We start from the raw sequence: 13,303 nt of genomic DNA on the forward strand, positions 1-13,303 counted from the left end.
CAGATCAGCTGTAAATGTTACTTAGGAATAATTAAGCAATTTTCCAAAATATTTTGTTCCTTCAAGGCTTGGGAAGCAAACATTTTTTTTGTGAATCTGTACGCTAAGTATGAATAATGGTTAATTCGGCAGTTGAAAGGCATTGTATTTGGAGATTTAAGAGAAGGGTTACTGCAAAAGGAGAAATCTAAACTACAGCTAGATTGTGATTAGGCAAATAGAAAAGTTAGATACTTGGATGTGTTTCTCTTTCAGCTTCATCTGGTTGTGGAAAGCTTGTTTACCCAAAGTTCTTCATATTTGTCAAAGCAAGACTAAGCTTATATTGAAAAGCAGTTAAAGCTGAAAGTTGAGTCTTCTACAGTTGCATGAATCCATGAATTGAAAAGAATAGAAAATACTTCATAGCATCCACTAATCATGTAGGAAAAAATGTCTCTGTCATTATAGATATTTCTAATTTTGTTTAAAAACCCCTTCCAGTTGGAGATGTTGAGATACTAATTTCTTTTTGCAAGATGCTTTTAAAAACCCTCTGGTGGTTAGTGTTTGGTTTGGTTTTTTTATTTGTTATTCTTATTTACAGTAAAAGGGATTTTTAAAAAAATATTAGTATTTACTGTACATGCTAGCTGTCTTCAAGCAAGTAACTTATGTTCTGGATTCCATCAAAGTAATGCATGAATAGAATTAAAAGCCAAATGTAAAAACTACAATATGAAGTAGCCTTGGAAAATAAACTTTAGCGTAGACTTAATTCTTTACATAATTTGCTACGATTTCTCAATTATTGATGGCCTTCTAGCTTGTGGTGACCCTTTCTAACTGTATACATTTTTGGTGTGTGGTTATGTGGTTAATTATAACTTACTTGTTTAAAGATAAAAGCTAATTCGAACTTCAGATGGAATTTTTCTTTGCTGCTGTCACTGTCAAGATGAGAAATGTTACTTTCCTTAGGGCCTTTATATTCTGAAACTCACTGCTTACTTTTAGATGAAAATGGAGAAAATGACTACTATGGTAGGAGTTCAAAAATAGAGTATTCTGCAGTCATTGAAAACACTAATTTTGCTAAAATAACGTTGCTCTATGGATTGTTTGCACCTTGACTTTGTGAATAGGGAGCCCTAGATTTTGGGAAGTACTTTGTTTCCTGAGTCTAATAAAATATGTTGTCTCAATGGTTGAATTTTCTTTGTATTTATTTTGTTATAGAGCAAATCAGGTACTTCTGTGTCAGGTTTAATAAAGATTACAGCCAAGGAAAATAGCGTCAAAAATAAGTCAATTTGAGTCCATGGATTTTTTTTAAAATTGGGAGGCTTTATCATCCCACTGCCCCCTTCCAATTTTCTGGACGTCATGGTGTCCCTGCTTGAGTGGGAGATTGGATAAGATATCCTCCAGAAGTCATTCCCTTCAGCATTCTGTGTTTTGGGGGGTAAAAATGTGGTGATACAACTATTCCTGGATGCATAAACAGAGTAGTGGTTCTCCATTCCTTCCTTCTCCTGCAAAGGGTGAGGAGTGGGGGGGAACAGAGAAAGGAAAACAAATGTGTGTTCAATGTCTTTGGTATTTGTTGTCATGAACTGTTTACCTCTTTGATACTGAAAGGCATTGTTCAGCAGCAAAGGTGATGGCAGTTTACAGTCCTGTCAAATTTAAAGTGCCTTTTTTTTTCTGCTGCTCTTTGTGTTGCTTACTGAAAAGGAGAGCATTAGAGAAATACCTGCATGGGCAGACCATTTTTTATGCAGTAACAGGATTAATCATGGACGGAGATAAATTACAAGTGTTTGGAGCAGGAGAAAGACAGGTCAGGGAACAGTAAGCTTGTGTATTGTGCCGTCAGTCAGCTAGATGCTGTTTTCAAGTGTTCGTAAATGTTTTGGGAAGTGTATCTGTCTTCCTTTTTAGTTATTTGAGTTTGTGCTGTCCTCCACACGAGCAGAAGCCAAGTTCCATAACAGGATGACAATCCCAGTTGGAGTTACTGTTTAAATTTATCTCAACTCGTTTTTTCATCTACCTCCCCGGTCTCTGTAAGTGCGCTGCCCTGTCTCCACATCCACCTGTCTGAACAACTGAGCTACAGCTTTCTAACTCTGTGACTCAGCCTCATCCTTGGGAATTGTGTAAAACAGCTGATGGAACGTAGACCTAAAGGAACAGATCTAAACCACACTAGAGTACAGAGAGATTGCGTTTGAAAACATCTGTTTTGGACGTGAGAAAAAGGTCAGCAAAGGATAATTTGTTTGGTTGGTAATCACATTAGTTTCATGGGCTGTTCAGAAAGCTCTTTTTGGCTTGTCTCTTCCAGCCTTGTACTTTGTGGAATTGTGAAATGAGGTTGTAGCCATGACAGACCGGCTGTGGTCTGTGTTTTTCAAAGAAGTCTGCAAATGAAATGAAATTTTTTGCACCATTCCTTAATTCTCAACTCTTTGTGTCACAGTTTATGATCTGCTCTGTTCTTTAACATGAAAGTAAAATCCACTAGATTGACAATAGTTCAATATTGAAATGTCATAGTTAATCTTCTGTTTTCTATGTTCTATGCACTTTTATTGTGATTGATAAGTTCATACCAGAAGTTCTGATACGAAATTTACAATGTATAACTTAAAATTGTTCGTTTCATGGAAAAACAAATGTGAAGCTAGTTTATAGGTGTATTACTTGTGTTCAGCTGAACTATTTTGAAATATATGACTTTGTTCAAATAATTAGAAATAAAGGCATTGCTCAATCCTTGTCTACTTGACAGTACTTAAGGTTTTTAATGCAAATTAACAGGAGGAATTAAAGTGGTTTAGTTGTGCTACATTAAACATTTGAGTTCATATTCCCTTTCAGAATTAGTAGCTTAAATTCAGTTGGTTTTATTTTATTGTAAAATTAAGTTGTACTGAGTGAGCTCTACTCAAGTATGAAGAAAATTTCCAAACTGGTTTCAGTTAGTTAAGTTTGTTAAATAAAAATGTCAGATCCATGTTTCAGGGAATTCTATGAAAAGAAGATTTTCTTCAAAGTAATGTGCTTCCCTGTACTTGTTTTATATTAACTGGGTCATGACATTCCTATCCACATAAATAATTACCTTTTGTTTTGTTCTAAATTATGACTTCTACAAATATATTTTCACTGTTGACAGCTATTCTGTGTTTCTTTGTACTGCTGCAGTACCTGGTGAAGGTGAACTAAGAATGTTTAACATGGAGAGGCCACATGTTAAAAATCCCCAGGCTTTTTTTGTGCATGGCCAACATAATTTCATCTAATTGTTCTTGATTGAATGTTTGTTTATGCTCTGACAGTGGTAAGTTTGAGAGCTTCGGAAGTTGCAAAGCTTAACTTTGATGGAAGCTGTGAGCTTGCCTTAGGCTGTGAGCAGCTTTGCTAACTACTTGATTCGATTCCCGTGTAGTTTCGGTTTAGATTTGTAACATCTGCAGGCTATCAAGAGTAAGATGTTGAAGATGGTCAGTAAGGTGAAAGAGACACCACTTCGTAGGATTTTTTTTTTTTAATTTATTCCTCCTTTCAGTACAGTTCGTGAGCTTAAGAAACTTCTGTTGTGTTTTGGCTGCAGCTGTAGGAGAACCAGCAGCAACAACAGTTCAGAATTACATAGGGCACTTTGGTAGGTTGCACTGGGAACCCATGCCCCAGACCTATGAGGACCAAACACCAAAACCAAATACAGAAATAGTATTTTTCCTAACTACTGAGAGATTCCAGATTGTTACTGTCTAGCCCAAGTTGCTCATGGTAGGCTCGTCTTCATTTGAGCTTAGTTCATTAACAGTTATTCCAGCACAATGCATCTGGATATTGCATGCACTATGCTTCAGGGTTTATTAATAACTTTTTAAATGTGTTTGATTTTTTTTCCCCCAGCTCTATTCTCTGTTTGTTTTCTGTGTGATGTCTTTGAGCTTCAGAAACTCACTGTGCCTCAGAAGTTTAGCTGACTAGAGTGTGTGTGGAACTGGGCACAAGGACCATCTTGGCTGACTCGTGATACTGTTTTACAGGCTTATTTGTAACTTGTTTATAATGTTAATAGGGTATTGTAACGAAATAGAATAGGAAGATAATTTTTTAAATGACATAAAGGAAAATGTTAGGCAATTCTAACACTAACTGTAGTCATAAAGTCATGGACTTCAACAGTTTTAGCATTGCTAGGTTGGATGGTGTGTGTTCAAAAGGCTTATGTAATTCTCAGTTTTAGAACACAAAAATTAGCTAAAATCATCTATCAAACATGAAAAAATTGTTCTCTTGAAGCCTCTACACAATTAGAGGCTAAATACACTGTATTTATTAGACACTAACATTGCAGTTAGGTTTTTTTGCAAGTTTCTTTTGCTCTTGTGTTCAGCCTTTCAAGGCAATGTTTTTGCAAGATCAGTAGTCTTAATTAAAATGTTAAATTTCATTGATTATTGAGGGAGTTTTTTCTCTTAAATATTACCATACTTTCCTTTAGAGGGTATATCTGCCTGGATGCTGCATAAACAATATATAATACCTCTTGTAAAATGAAAGAAACAGAACAGATTTTCAGTAGTGAATGCTCTAAAATTACAAAAATAATTACATTGCTGTAATTGTGCAAATGTGTACAGTAGGACAGTATAACCAAAGCTCTTTGTGTTTCTGCACACAGTCACTAAAAATGCTGATTAATTTAATAATTTTCTACATATTGATTATTAGTCACCTCTTCAGCTGTAAGTCCCTCAGCCTAATAATTTTGGAAAGTATCAACAAATTTCAGTTATCATTTGCAAGGGCTGGAAGTCTTGAGACAGTTTAGTTTGTGAAAATTGGTTGTTGAGTAGAGGAGGTGCTTGTGTTCCCATTGAGAAGGAGGCTGCAGCGTGTGGTCTCATCATCCAGCAGCTGAGATGTGTGGGAGTGGATTTGGTATGAGAAAGGGAAACTGGGTATGTTACAGAGGGCTAGTTGAGAGTCTTTGCATGGAGCAATTGCTTCATTGTGTTGAGAGGATGAGGGGAAGTAATACATCAATTCAGAAGAGAAGCATCTTAACTCCCTGCACTGCTTTGTAGCATCTCTCTTGTATGTGGGAGAAGTTAAAGATGAAAACCAGGCAACAAGATGAATATTAGGACGAAAGGAATGACATATCACTGGTCAATACTAATTCCAATATGAAGAGGCAGGATATGTTTTTGTAGTGGAGCTCACTAAATCTTTGTATTTAGAATTCTACACTGGTATTTATTGTGAATTACTGAAGAAATGGTATACTGGTGCATCTGTTTTCTTAGTGTATATGGAAGAAGTTTGGAGGGGCTTTAATTAATTTTCAGTGCATCTGTTTTCTTAGTGTATATGGAAGAAGTATGGAGGGGCTTTAATTAATTTACAAAGCCAAGAAAGAGGCAAAAATTATGTGTCATGAAAGCTTGTTTAAAATCAGCTGCTGCCTTAAGTGGTTAATTTCATACCAGTTTTGTTTTGTAAAGGTTATGAAGCATGTGAGAGGGTTCAAGTGCAGAAATGCAAGATTAAAAATTGGAAGACTACTGTATTAAGTAGGTTTTGGTTCAGTGTTTAATCACTAGGCTGTGAGTCTGGTTAAGTTTCAGCCTAATAAAAGATCAAAAAGTCTTTAAAATACAAATAAAAGTTAGTACACAACAGCGTTTAGGAAAGGGCAGCACTGCTAACAGCTAACATGAGACATTCCAGAAAGTTGGAAAAAACCAAGCTACTGCTTCATCCCCTACCTGTCACAACTATTTTATTAACAAAAATGGGTGTTGCAGCCCAAAATATTCTCCATTTGACAGAGCTGACTTAAATGAACTCTTTGATTTTTTTTTTGCTCTTTTATACATCCCTTAGCTATTTTCCTCCAATAAAATGAAATGTATCAAATATCAGCCACTGCATATTGCCTCAGCAAGTACAAGGGCTATGCTCACTCAAAAGAGCTTTCCTTTCTTTGTTGGAGTAAAAATCACGTGTAGAATATGTACTAGAGATGAGAAATAAATGTATGAGCCACTGAAGTAGGCTGTAGGTTGATGTAGGATGTTTTCCCTTTATGTTTGTTTCTCAGTGATGGTTAGTATCATGACTGCTCCACTTCACAAGGTTTGCACAGTCCCACTTCTCAAGCCTGTCCAAGTCCTTTTGGATGACACCTGTTCCCTCCAGCGTGGCACTGCCTCTCACAGCTCAGAGTGGTCAGCAAACTTGCCATGGGTGGACTCAGTCCCATTGTCCCACAGATCAGGCAAGCTGCATATTACCTATAGGCATCTGTTCTCTGCAAACGGCTTGGTCTTAATTTGGGCATGGTCTGATTTTGTCAACTCCCTTTCTCTCTTCCTCCAGGAAGTTATTACAGGTGCAGAGCACGACTGATGCTTACCCTGGTAGAAGTATGTGTCTTTTGCTGAATCCACAGACCAATCTCATGCTGTCTGTGCTTCTACTGCTTGTACTGGGATTTCTTTTTGTGTACTGTGGTGTCACTGCCACTGGTATCATGTGGGCATGAGAGACATCAGTGTCACTGTTTTTCAGATAAGCGCAACAGAGACCAAAGGCATGTGGTAGTAGTTACAGATTAAGAAGCTGGCTACTTTAATTTTTTTTTCCCATGAAGATTTCTTTATACTGATAAGCAACTTACAATTGAACAGTATAGTACTTATCACTAAGGGTTTTTTTTTTTTACAGTGATTGTAGTTTGTGATGATTTGAGCACCTACTATAAGAAAACACATTATGCTAATACTGTTTAGAAGTTGTGCTAGGTAATCCTTATCTCAAACTTTTCCATTTTTCACTTGTTTTGTCAGCATCACTGTTTCTGCTGTCTGATCACTTTGTGAATGAAACATACAGATTATACTAGTACACAAACACACATGGACACACACTCTCTTTCCTCTGCTTTCACCTCCCTTTTCCTTTACCTTCACCCCCACGCTGCAACCACCTCTTTGGCTGTCAACTTAAATATACAGTAGCTTCGTGTTTTCTTGTGTTACTAGTTTAACATTAGACAGCTGCATTGGGCAGCTGATTAATTAATATTCATTCTTAATTTCTAATATGACTTTTTCTGCAATTGAATTAGCTTTAAATGCTTTATATTGTAAATGTATATGCTGGCCCCTGCCCAGATTCTTAAATATTAGATTATGTTTCATCAACTATATCTCTTTCTTTATTATGTTAATTGAAGTATTTTTGAAAGCATTTGGTTCTGGAAACTTACTGTCGTTGTATAAAACTGTAGCTCTGGAATAGAAACCAGAAATCTGCCCTCTTGTGGATAAGTCTGTTTGATGTACCTCACTCGTATAATTTTACCTGAATGAGAACTAAAGGATATTAATTGATTCTTTTGGTGATTCACCTTTAAGCAATTTTTTAAAGGCTAGTTACGGGCTGATAGATAGTAGAGATTCATGTAGTAACCAGCAAGAAAAGTAGTTTATTGCAAAGTGTAGAAGTTTAAAACTGACCGTGAGACAAGGGTTTGTAAATTTGTGATTGTAGGTTTGCTGATTTAAAAGAAAAGAAAATGTCCACTCTTCATCTAAATTATAAATTGGCTGATACATAGTTATACTCATTTAATTTGGTTATGCAGCTGAAGAAATCAAGAGCATTGTGCTGTGGTTATATCTATATGATGTTACTCAACATGTAGGAAACTGAAACTAATTTTTAAGGTACTTTCATGCTAAATAAAGATTTCATAATCTAAGGAAATAAAACAAGACTATTTATTCTGCTTAATAGAATGTATTTTAAAAAGGAAAGCATGAATATCTAATATAGCTTTTCTTTAAAATTTAATTTTAATCCGCTTTTTTACTTCTTGGAAAATATCAGGTCACTTATATATAATGCATTGTTTTAAATCCAAATATACAATAACTTAAAGAATATCCTGGAAAATGAGAAATGAAACATTTAAATGTACGTAGGAAACTGCCCAGTTCTAAGGCTGGTTATTTATCTGTGATTTGCTGCTGAGCCTTTTTGTATTAGTACATAAACAGATTTTTCCTTTTGCTTTGCTTTTTACTCTTCTTGTGCATGCACATGGCAAAGCTAGGGAAGACCTGGTATTTTTGTTAGAGGCAAGACAGTTTCTCAGCCAAGAGGAATGTTTCACGATATGATAACCAGTGGTTAGAGTCCCCTCATAATTTAATTGATAGTTAAATGCTGCAATATCTGAAAAAATGCAATGGCAATTTGTTTCTATTTCTTATTTTATTTTTACAGGGTTTTGGGGGGAGGTTTTCATTTTTTTGGTTTTTTGGGGATTTTGTTTGTTTGTTTGCTTGGGTTGTTACTGTTTTTTTTTCCTTTTATGCTTGTAGTTTCTCTTTGCTGGATGTCGATGGCTATACTTAAATTCTTCCCAACTTACTTTCATCCTCTCTTCCTCACTTAATTTTGCCTTTGCACTAAAGGGCAATATAATTTTTTTAAAAAGGGAAAAGGATAACTTGCAAAAATAACACTTTAAATTTGTACTTACTAACCATAGCCTAAAGTTTTTTAGTACTACTTTCCTCGCTATGTTGGCTTGGCTTTTCTATATTAGTGTATATTATGATGATAACTTTTTAATGCATTATTCTTTAGATATGCTGCCATTTCACTGTTTTCCTTTCACTGAGGGGTTCTTTGTGTTGCTTCCTTTGTACATTGCAGTTCCTTCCTTCCTCCCTAAAATGTCTTCTGTGGTATCCGTTCTTTCCTACGAAGAAGCAAGGGCATAAATACCTATATACTGAATATACGAGACCTCATGCATTTATATATACTGGATTTCTTGTACTCTGTCTGAACTGCTACACTACAATCTAATGCATTGGTTAAAAGCCTTCCAGTGCAGATCTTTGATTTCCTTCATTCAGCTAATATAACTAACAGTTTCACTGTTTTTCAGTTTAGGGGTAAAAATGTTACACTATCGTTAACAATTACTAAACAAGCCTGGCAATGGAAAATTTTTAGATACTGAAAATTATTATTCTTGACTAATAGTGATCTGCTACAATAGTACTTTTAACTCTTCTTACGTTTGGGGCATGGAGGTAGGGGAGAAAACCCCAACAAAACTTGTGTGACAGTCAAGCTATTGTTACATGCTGTACTGATATTTCGTATGGAAGAACCTATAGTTCTTGAGCTGTCAATCTTTATTCCCCTAATTGCTTGAGATTTTAAAATCTTTAAATGAGTAAGCTTATTGATGTTCTTAGTAGCATCAAATTTGAGTTGTAGTTTCACTGGATCTGAGTCTCTGCATCTGGAATTGAATCCCACCTTGTTTGCCAGTTTTATAACAGACACAGTTTTGCCCTCAACACACCAGATGTAGTATTTGGACGCAGATGTTACTATGTGGTTTCTTCATACTGTATTTGTCTTGTAAACTAATCCCATCATTTAATCCCATCAGTCTCTATTTCTTATTTGCTCTCATCTGTTTATTCATTTCATCATGCTTACAAAAACTTCATGTCAGAGATGGACTTCTTGAATTGTCATGCTTAGTCCCAGCTGCTGCAGACAACCACGTACTGTCCCTTCTGTTACATCTGTAACAATCCGTCTCGGAGAAGTGGTGTTGCTTATCTCTACTAATGTGAGATATGCGAGATAATGATGAGATAATGTGATAATGCGAGAAATTGGCAGCTCTGATGGTGCAAAACTCTGTTCTGGTTTTCTTCTTACTTGCATTTATATGCCCATTTATTGTTGTGTTAGCATTGCTCTGTGGCTTTCTTCCTTTGAAACCTTCTTTGACTGCCTTAGAGAGAGCAACCACATCCCCTCTTGACCTTTGTTTTGTTAGTTAAGCAAACCAACCCCTTTTACTCTTCTCTTACAAAGAAAGTTTACTTTTCCCCTGCTCACTGCACTTGCCCCACTCTATGGTCTGGACCTTGCCAGGTTAGGTTTCTTATCATATATCTGTGGAGAAGGTTTTGGAGGATTTTTTCCCATAAAATGTCTGTGTAATTTCCTTTATTGTGGCAGTAATTCTTGAATTATGAATGAACTTCAATTAGGAGTGACAGCTTCTGTGTTAACAGCTTTCTCACATGATGAGGAAGTGAAAGTGAATAGACTTTTTAAATATATATTTCATTGTTTCTGTTCTACATAAAAATTTCTGATAATGTTGGCTAGTGATATGGCCTTTCCTTTGATACAGTTTCAGTCAGGAGAAGTCATCAGACATGACATTTTTTATACTGAATACAATTTATGTGTGAAACGTGTTATTTAGTTTTTAGACTTCCAGTGAAAACTTAGATTTTAAAAGTGTTATCACCTGTGGGTTTGTTGCTACAGACTCATTATGGGACTCTTTTGGAGTATTTTCTTTGATTTTTTAAAATTTCTTTTTAAGAATTGCTTATTTGTGGAACTAGGCAACCTCTGAAATTCTTTATATATTTGTATTAATTCAGGGTAAAAAACCCCTTAGGTATCAAGTAGTACTTGAAACTGCTCTGAGGGAAGTTTTCTCCTGGATTAAAAAAAAAACAACAAACCCCATCACAGCAATCCACATAGAGTAGCTGTCTATAGTCTGTAGCATTTTCCTTAGTTACTAGATTTCTGTATCTGCAATGTGCTATATTTTTAATTTTAAAAAAGTAATTTAGGTCAGAATGAGACTGTGGCAGGTGCAGCAAAGGAAGTCAACTCACTGTCAGTTCTGTTTAACCTCAGTGATAGTATTTTTTTCAAAGAATGTGCAGATAGGAAAACTTTGAAAAGATAATTTCATTGGCTGATGAAAACTTTGAGCACAAAAAGACTTAAAACGTTTGTTTTTCTTGTCTTGGAGTCTATATGTATTTATAAGCAGTGATGCTCTGTATATTGCTGTATATTGCCATATGTTACCGTGTTGGTCTGGCATAAGAATGTTACTAAGAAATATTACTAAGGAAATTAAAAGGATCTCCTGATTTATATGTATTTTATATGTAATTCTTAAAAATTACAAGGGTCTTCTGGTTTGTATGTATTTTATGCGTAATTCTCAAAAAATGTAGGTTTGTAAATTAAGTGTAAGTAAATCATGATTTCAGCATTTCAGTAGATAAGAGAAATGCTTATGTTAGGACTCTTTACTATTTCCCAAACTGTCAACACAGGTGCCGGTCTAAAACAGGTAACCACATATCAAATTCCTTTAATGTCTTTAGAAAAATCATGTAAATTTCACTATATACGAGGGAATTGTAATGTGTGATGTTTGCAAATTTTTGATGGTTTGGAACTGCAGTTTTTGGGTTTTTTTTTTAGCAGTGTGGACTTCCTTACGTTTGGGATCTTTATAATTAATGAAAATCCAAGTGAACTGTAATTGAATATAAAATGGTCGGTTTTATATTTCTGTAGTTGAATATAAAATTCCTTTTTCTGTAGTTGAATATAAAATGTGCTGTTTTGCAGGAAATAAAAGAGCAGGTTAAGTGGTGGCAAAACTTTGGGTTTTCCCTAGGAAAAAATAATTTTTTAGTAATTAGAAATTCTGGTAGTAATGAGAATTTCTGGTAGTAGTTTAACCAGACAGAGTTATATATTGAAGAGATATTGTCAAATCAATTTTGAAATAACTACTACTTTTGTAATGTACTTAGATTTTGTATTTGTCAATATGTTTACTCCTTTATTTTTGAATCTGTTAATTACTCCTTTTAGTTTTGCTAGTCTCTTTATGAAAATGCCTCTTTCTGCAAAACAGGGAAGTGAATGTAACAGCTAATTACTTAAACTGGTTTTGCATTAAGTGCTGTCACACTTCAGCATGAACTAACAGAAGTTTTGTTAGCAGTTTTTGCATTGGTATTGTATAACCTCACCAAACTTGTTTTTAAATTGCCTTATCTTGTATCTTTTTTTGATGAAGGGGTTGCTTCTGAGACCAGAAGGAAGTGTGCTTTTTAGTTGGCTAGTGCCACCTGTTACTTAAAATCTACACTGTTCTACCCACTCTTGAAAAAATTTACTTAGTTTGCAGCTAAAGGTAGTATAGTCTGCTTCATTTATGTTAATGCAGAGTTTTTAAAAAGTAAACTGAGAGATTTTATTTGCTTTTGTTCTTTTTGTTTTGTGTTTAGTGCTTGGGAGATGGGAAGTAATGATAGCTGGCACCTGAACTGAAATATCTGTATAGGCACTACTCTCCCAGAACTTCAGGATGAATGGGGATATGCCTCATGTTCCCATCACTACTCTTGCAGGGATTGCTAGTCTTACAGACCGTAAGTACTCTTCTTTTTCTTGTCTTTATTATGCTATTGTCCACCTCATTGGTAAATATCTGCATTTTCAAAATTCCAAAAAGGTTTTTATTCTGAAAGTTCTTGCAGTTAAATCTGTTTAAAAATAGACTTGTCATTAAATATGTTAGCCTTGTTATTGCTTAAATTGTAAAAGTCTGTCCAAGAAAACCATGCATATTTAAGCATAAAGTGAAATGCAGCTTAAAAAAAAAACCTTAAGGAAACCTGAAACAAAATATAGGAATTCATTATTTGTTTGCATTATCATTTAGTAACATATGTGGGTACCACACAAATGAAGTACTTCTAAAACATGTATCTCATCATCTTCACTGAAAAGACAGAGACATGGGATTAGACTGATGTGCAATTTTTCAAGAGAGTTATAGAATATACTGAGTATACTTGAAACATAGTTCATTAATTTTGAACTAGTTAATAGGTGCACAAAATGACTGGTAGAATAAAAATAAGCAACTGAACCTGAGTCTTTTTTCTTTGCAGTTATCTCTGCCAAAGGAGCATATGAAGTGTGTGTGCTGACTTTAAGTATGTCAGGAAGACAAAATGCAAGGAAAGAAAAATAACTATTTACATTACAAGCTGATATTGACACAAAACCAAATCATTATAATGTGACCAAAAATACTTTCTAGTGAAAACTAAGAGGAGATTTATTATTATATAGTGAGGTCCTAGAACAACCATTGCAGTAAGAGCAGCTGGGACAGAGAGGCATCTTGTTTATGTAAAGTGTAAGAAAGATGTTGTAGCTCAGTTGTCTGTCAGAGTATAATTGGACTCGGTGACCCTAGGTGCTTCTTCTAAGCACTTCCATTGTTACACTGTTGAAAATTGGAGGCTTTCCAGGAAACACTGGAAGTATATATCCAGCAAGTGAGTTTAATTGCTCACAGTAAAAGAGGCAGATGTGTTGGAGGAAAAACCCACTTCATGTCCTT

At 35.1% G+C, this 13,303-nt stretch overlaps 1 protein-coding gene across 4 annotated transcripts in view; it reads left to right on the top strand.

Annotated features, from left to right (window-relative positions):
- Window positions 1-13,303, top strand: part of NIPBL (NIPBL cohesin loading factor) — a 139,939-nt gene that overhangs the window by 34,095 nt on the left and 92,541 nt on the right. For all 4 annotated transcript variants that reach the window (XM_066181065.1, XM_066181067.1, XM_066181064.1 and 1 more), the window contains exon 2: window positions 12,177-12,320. In XM_066181065.1, the coding sequence (XP_066037162.1) occupies window positions 12,257-12,320 (64 nt within the window). In that variant the 5' untranslated portion in view covers window positions 12,177-12,256. The remainder of the gene's footprint in view (window positions 1-12,176; window positions 12,321-13,303) is intronic.

The sequence above is a fragment of the Chamaea fasciata genome, unplaced genomic scaffold (genome assembly GCF_029207755.1).
Source record: "Chamaea fasciata isolate MVZ Bird 193981 ecotype frontalis unplaced genomic scaffold, bChaFas1.0.hap1 SCAF_4, whole genome shotgun sequence".
In the NCBI taxonomy this organism is placed as follows: Eukaryota; Metazoa; Chordata; class Aves; order Passeriformes; family Sylviidae; genus Chamaea; species Chamaea fasciata.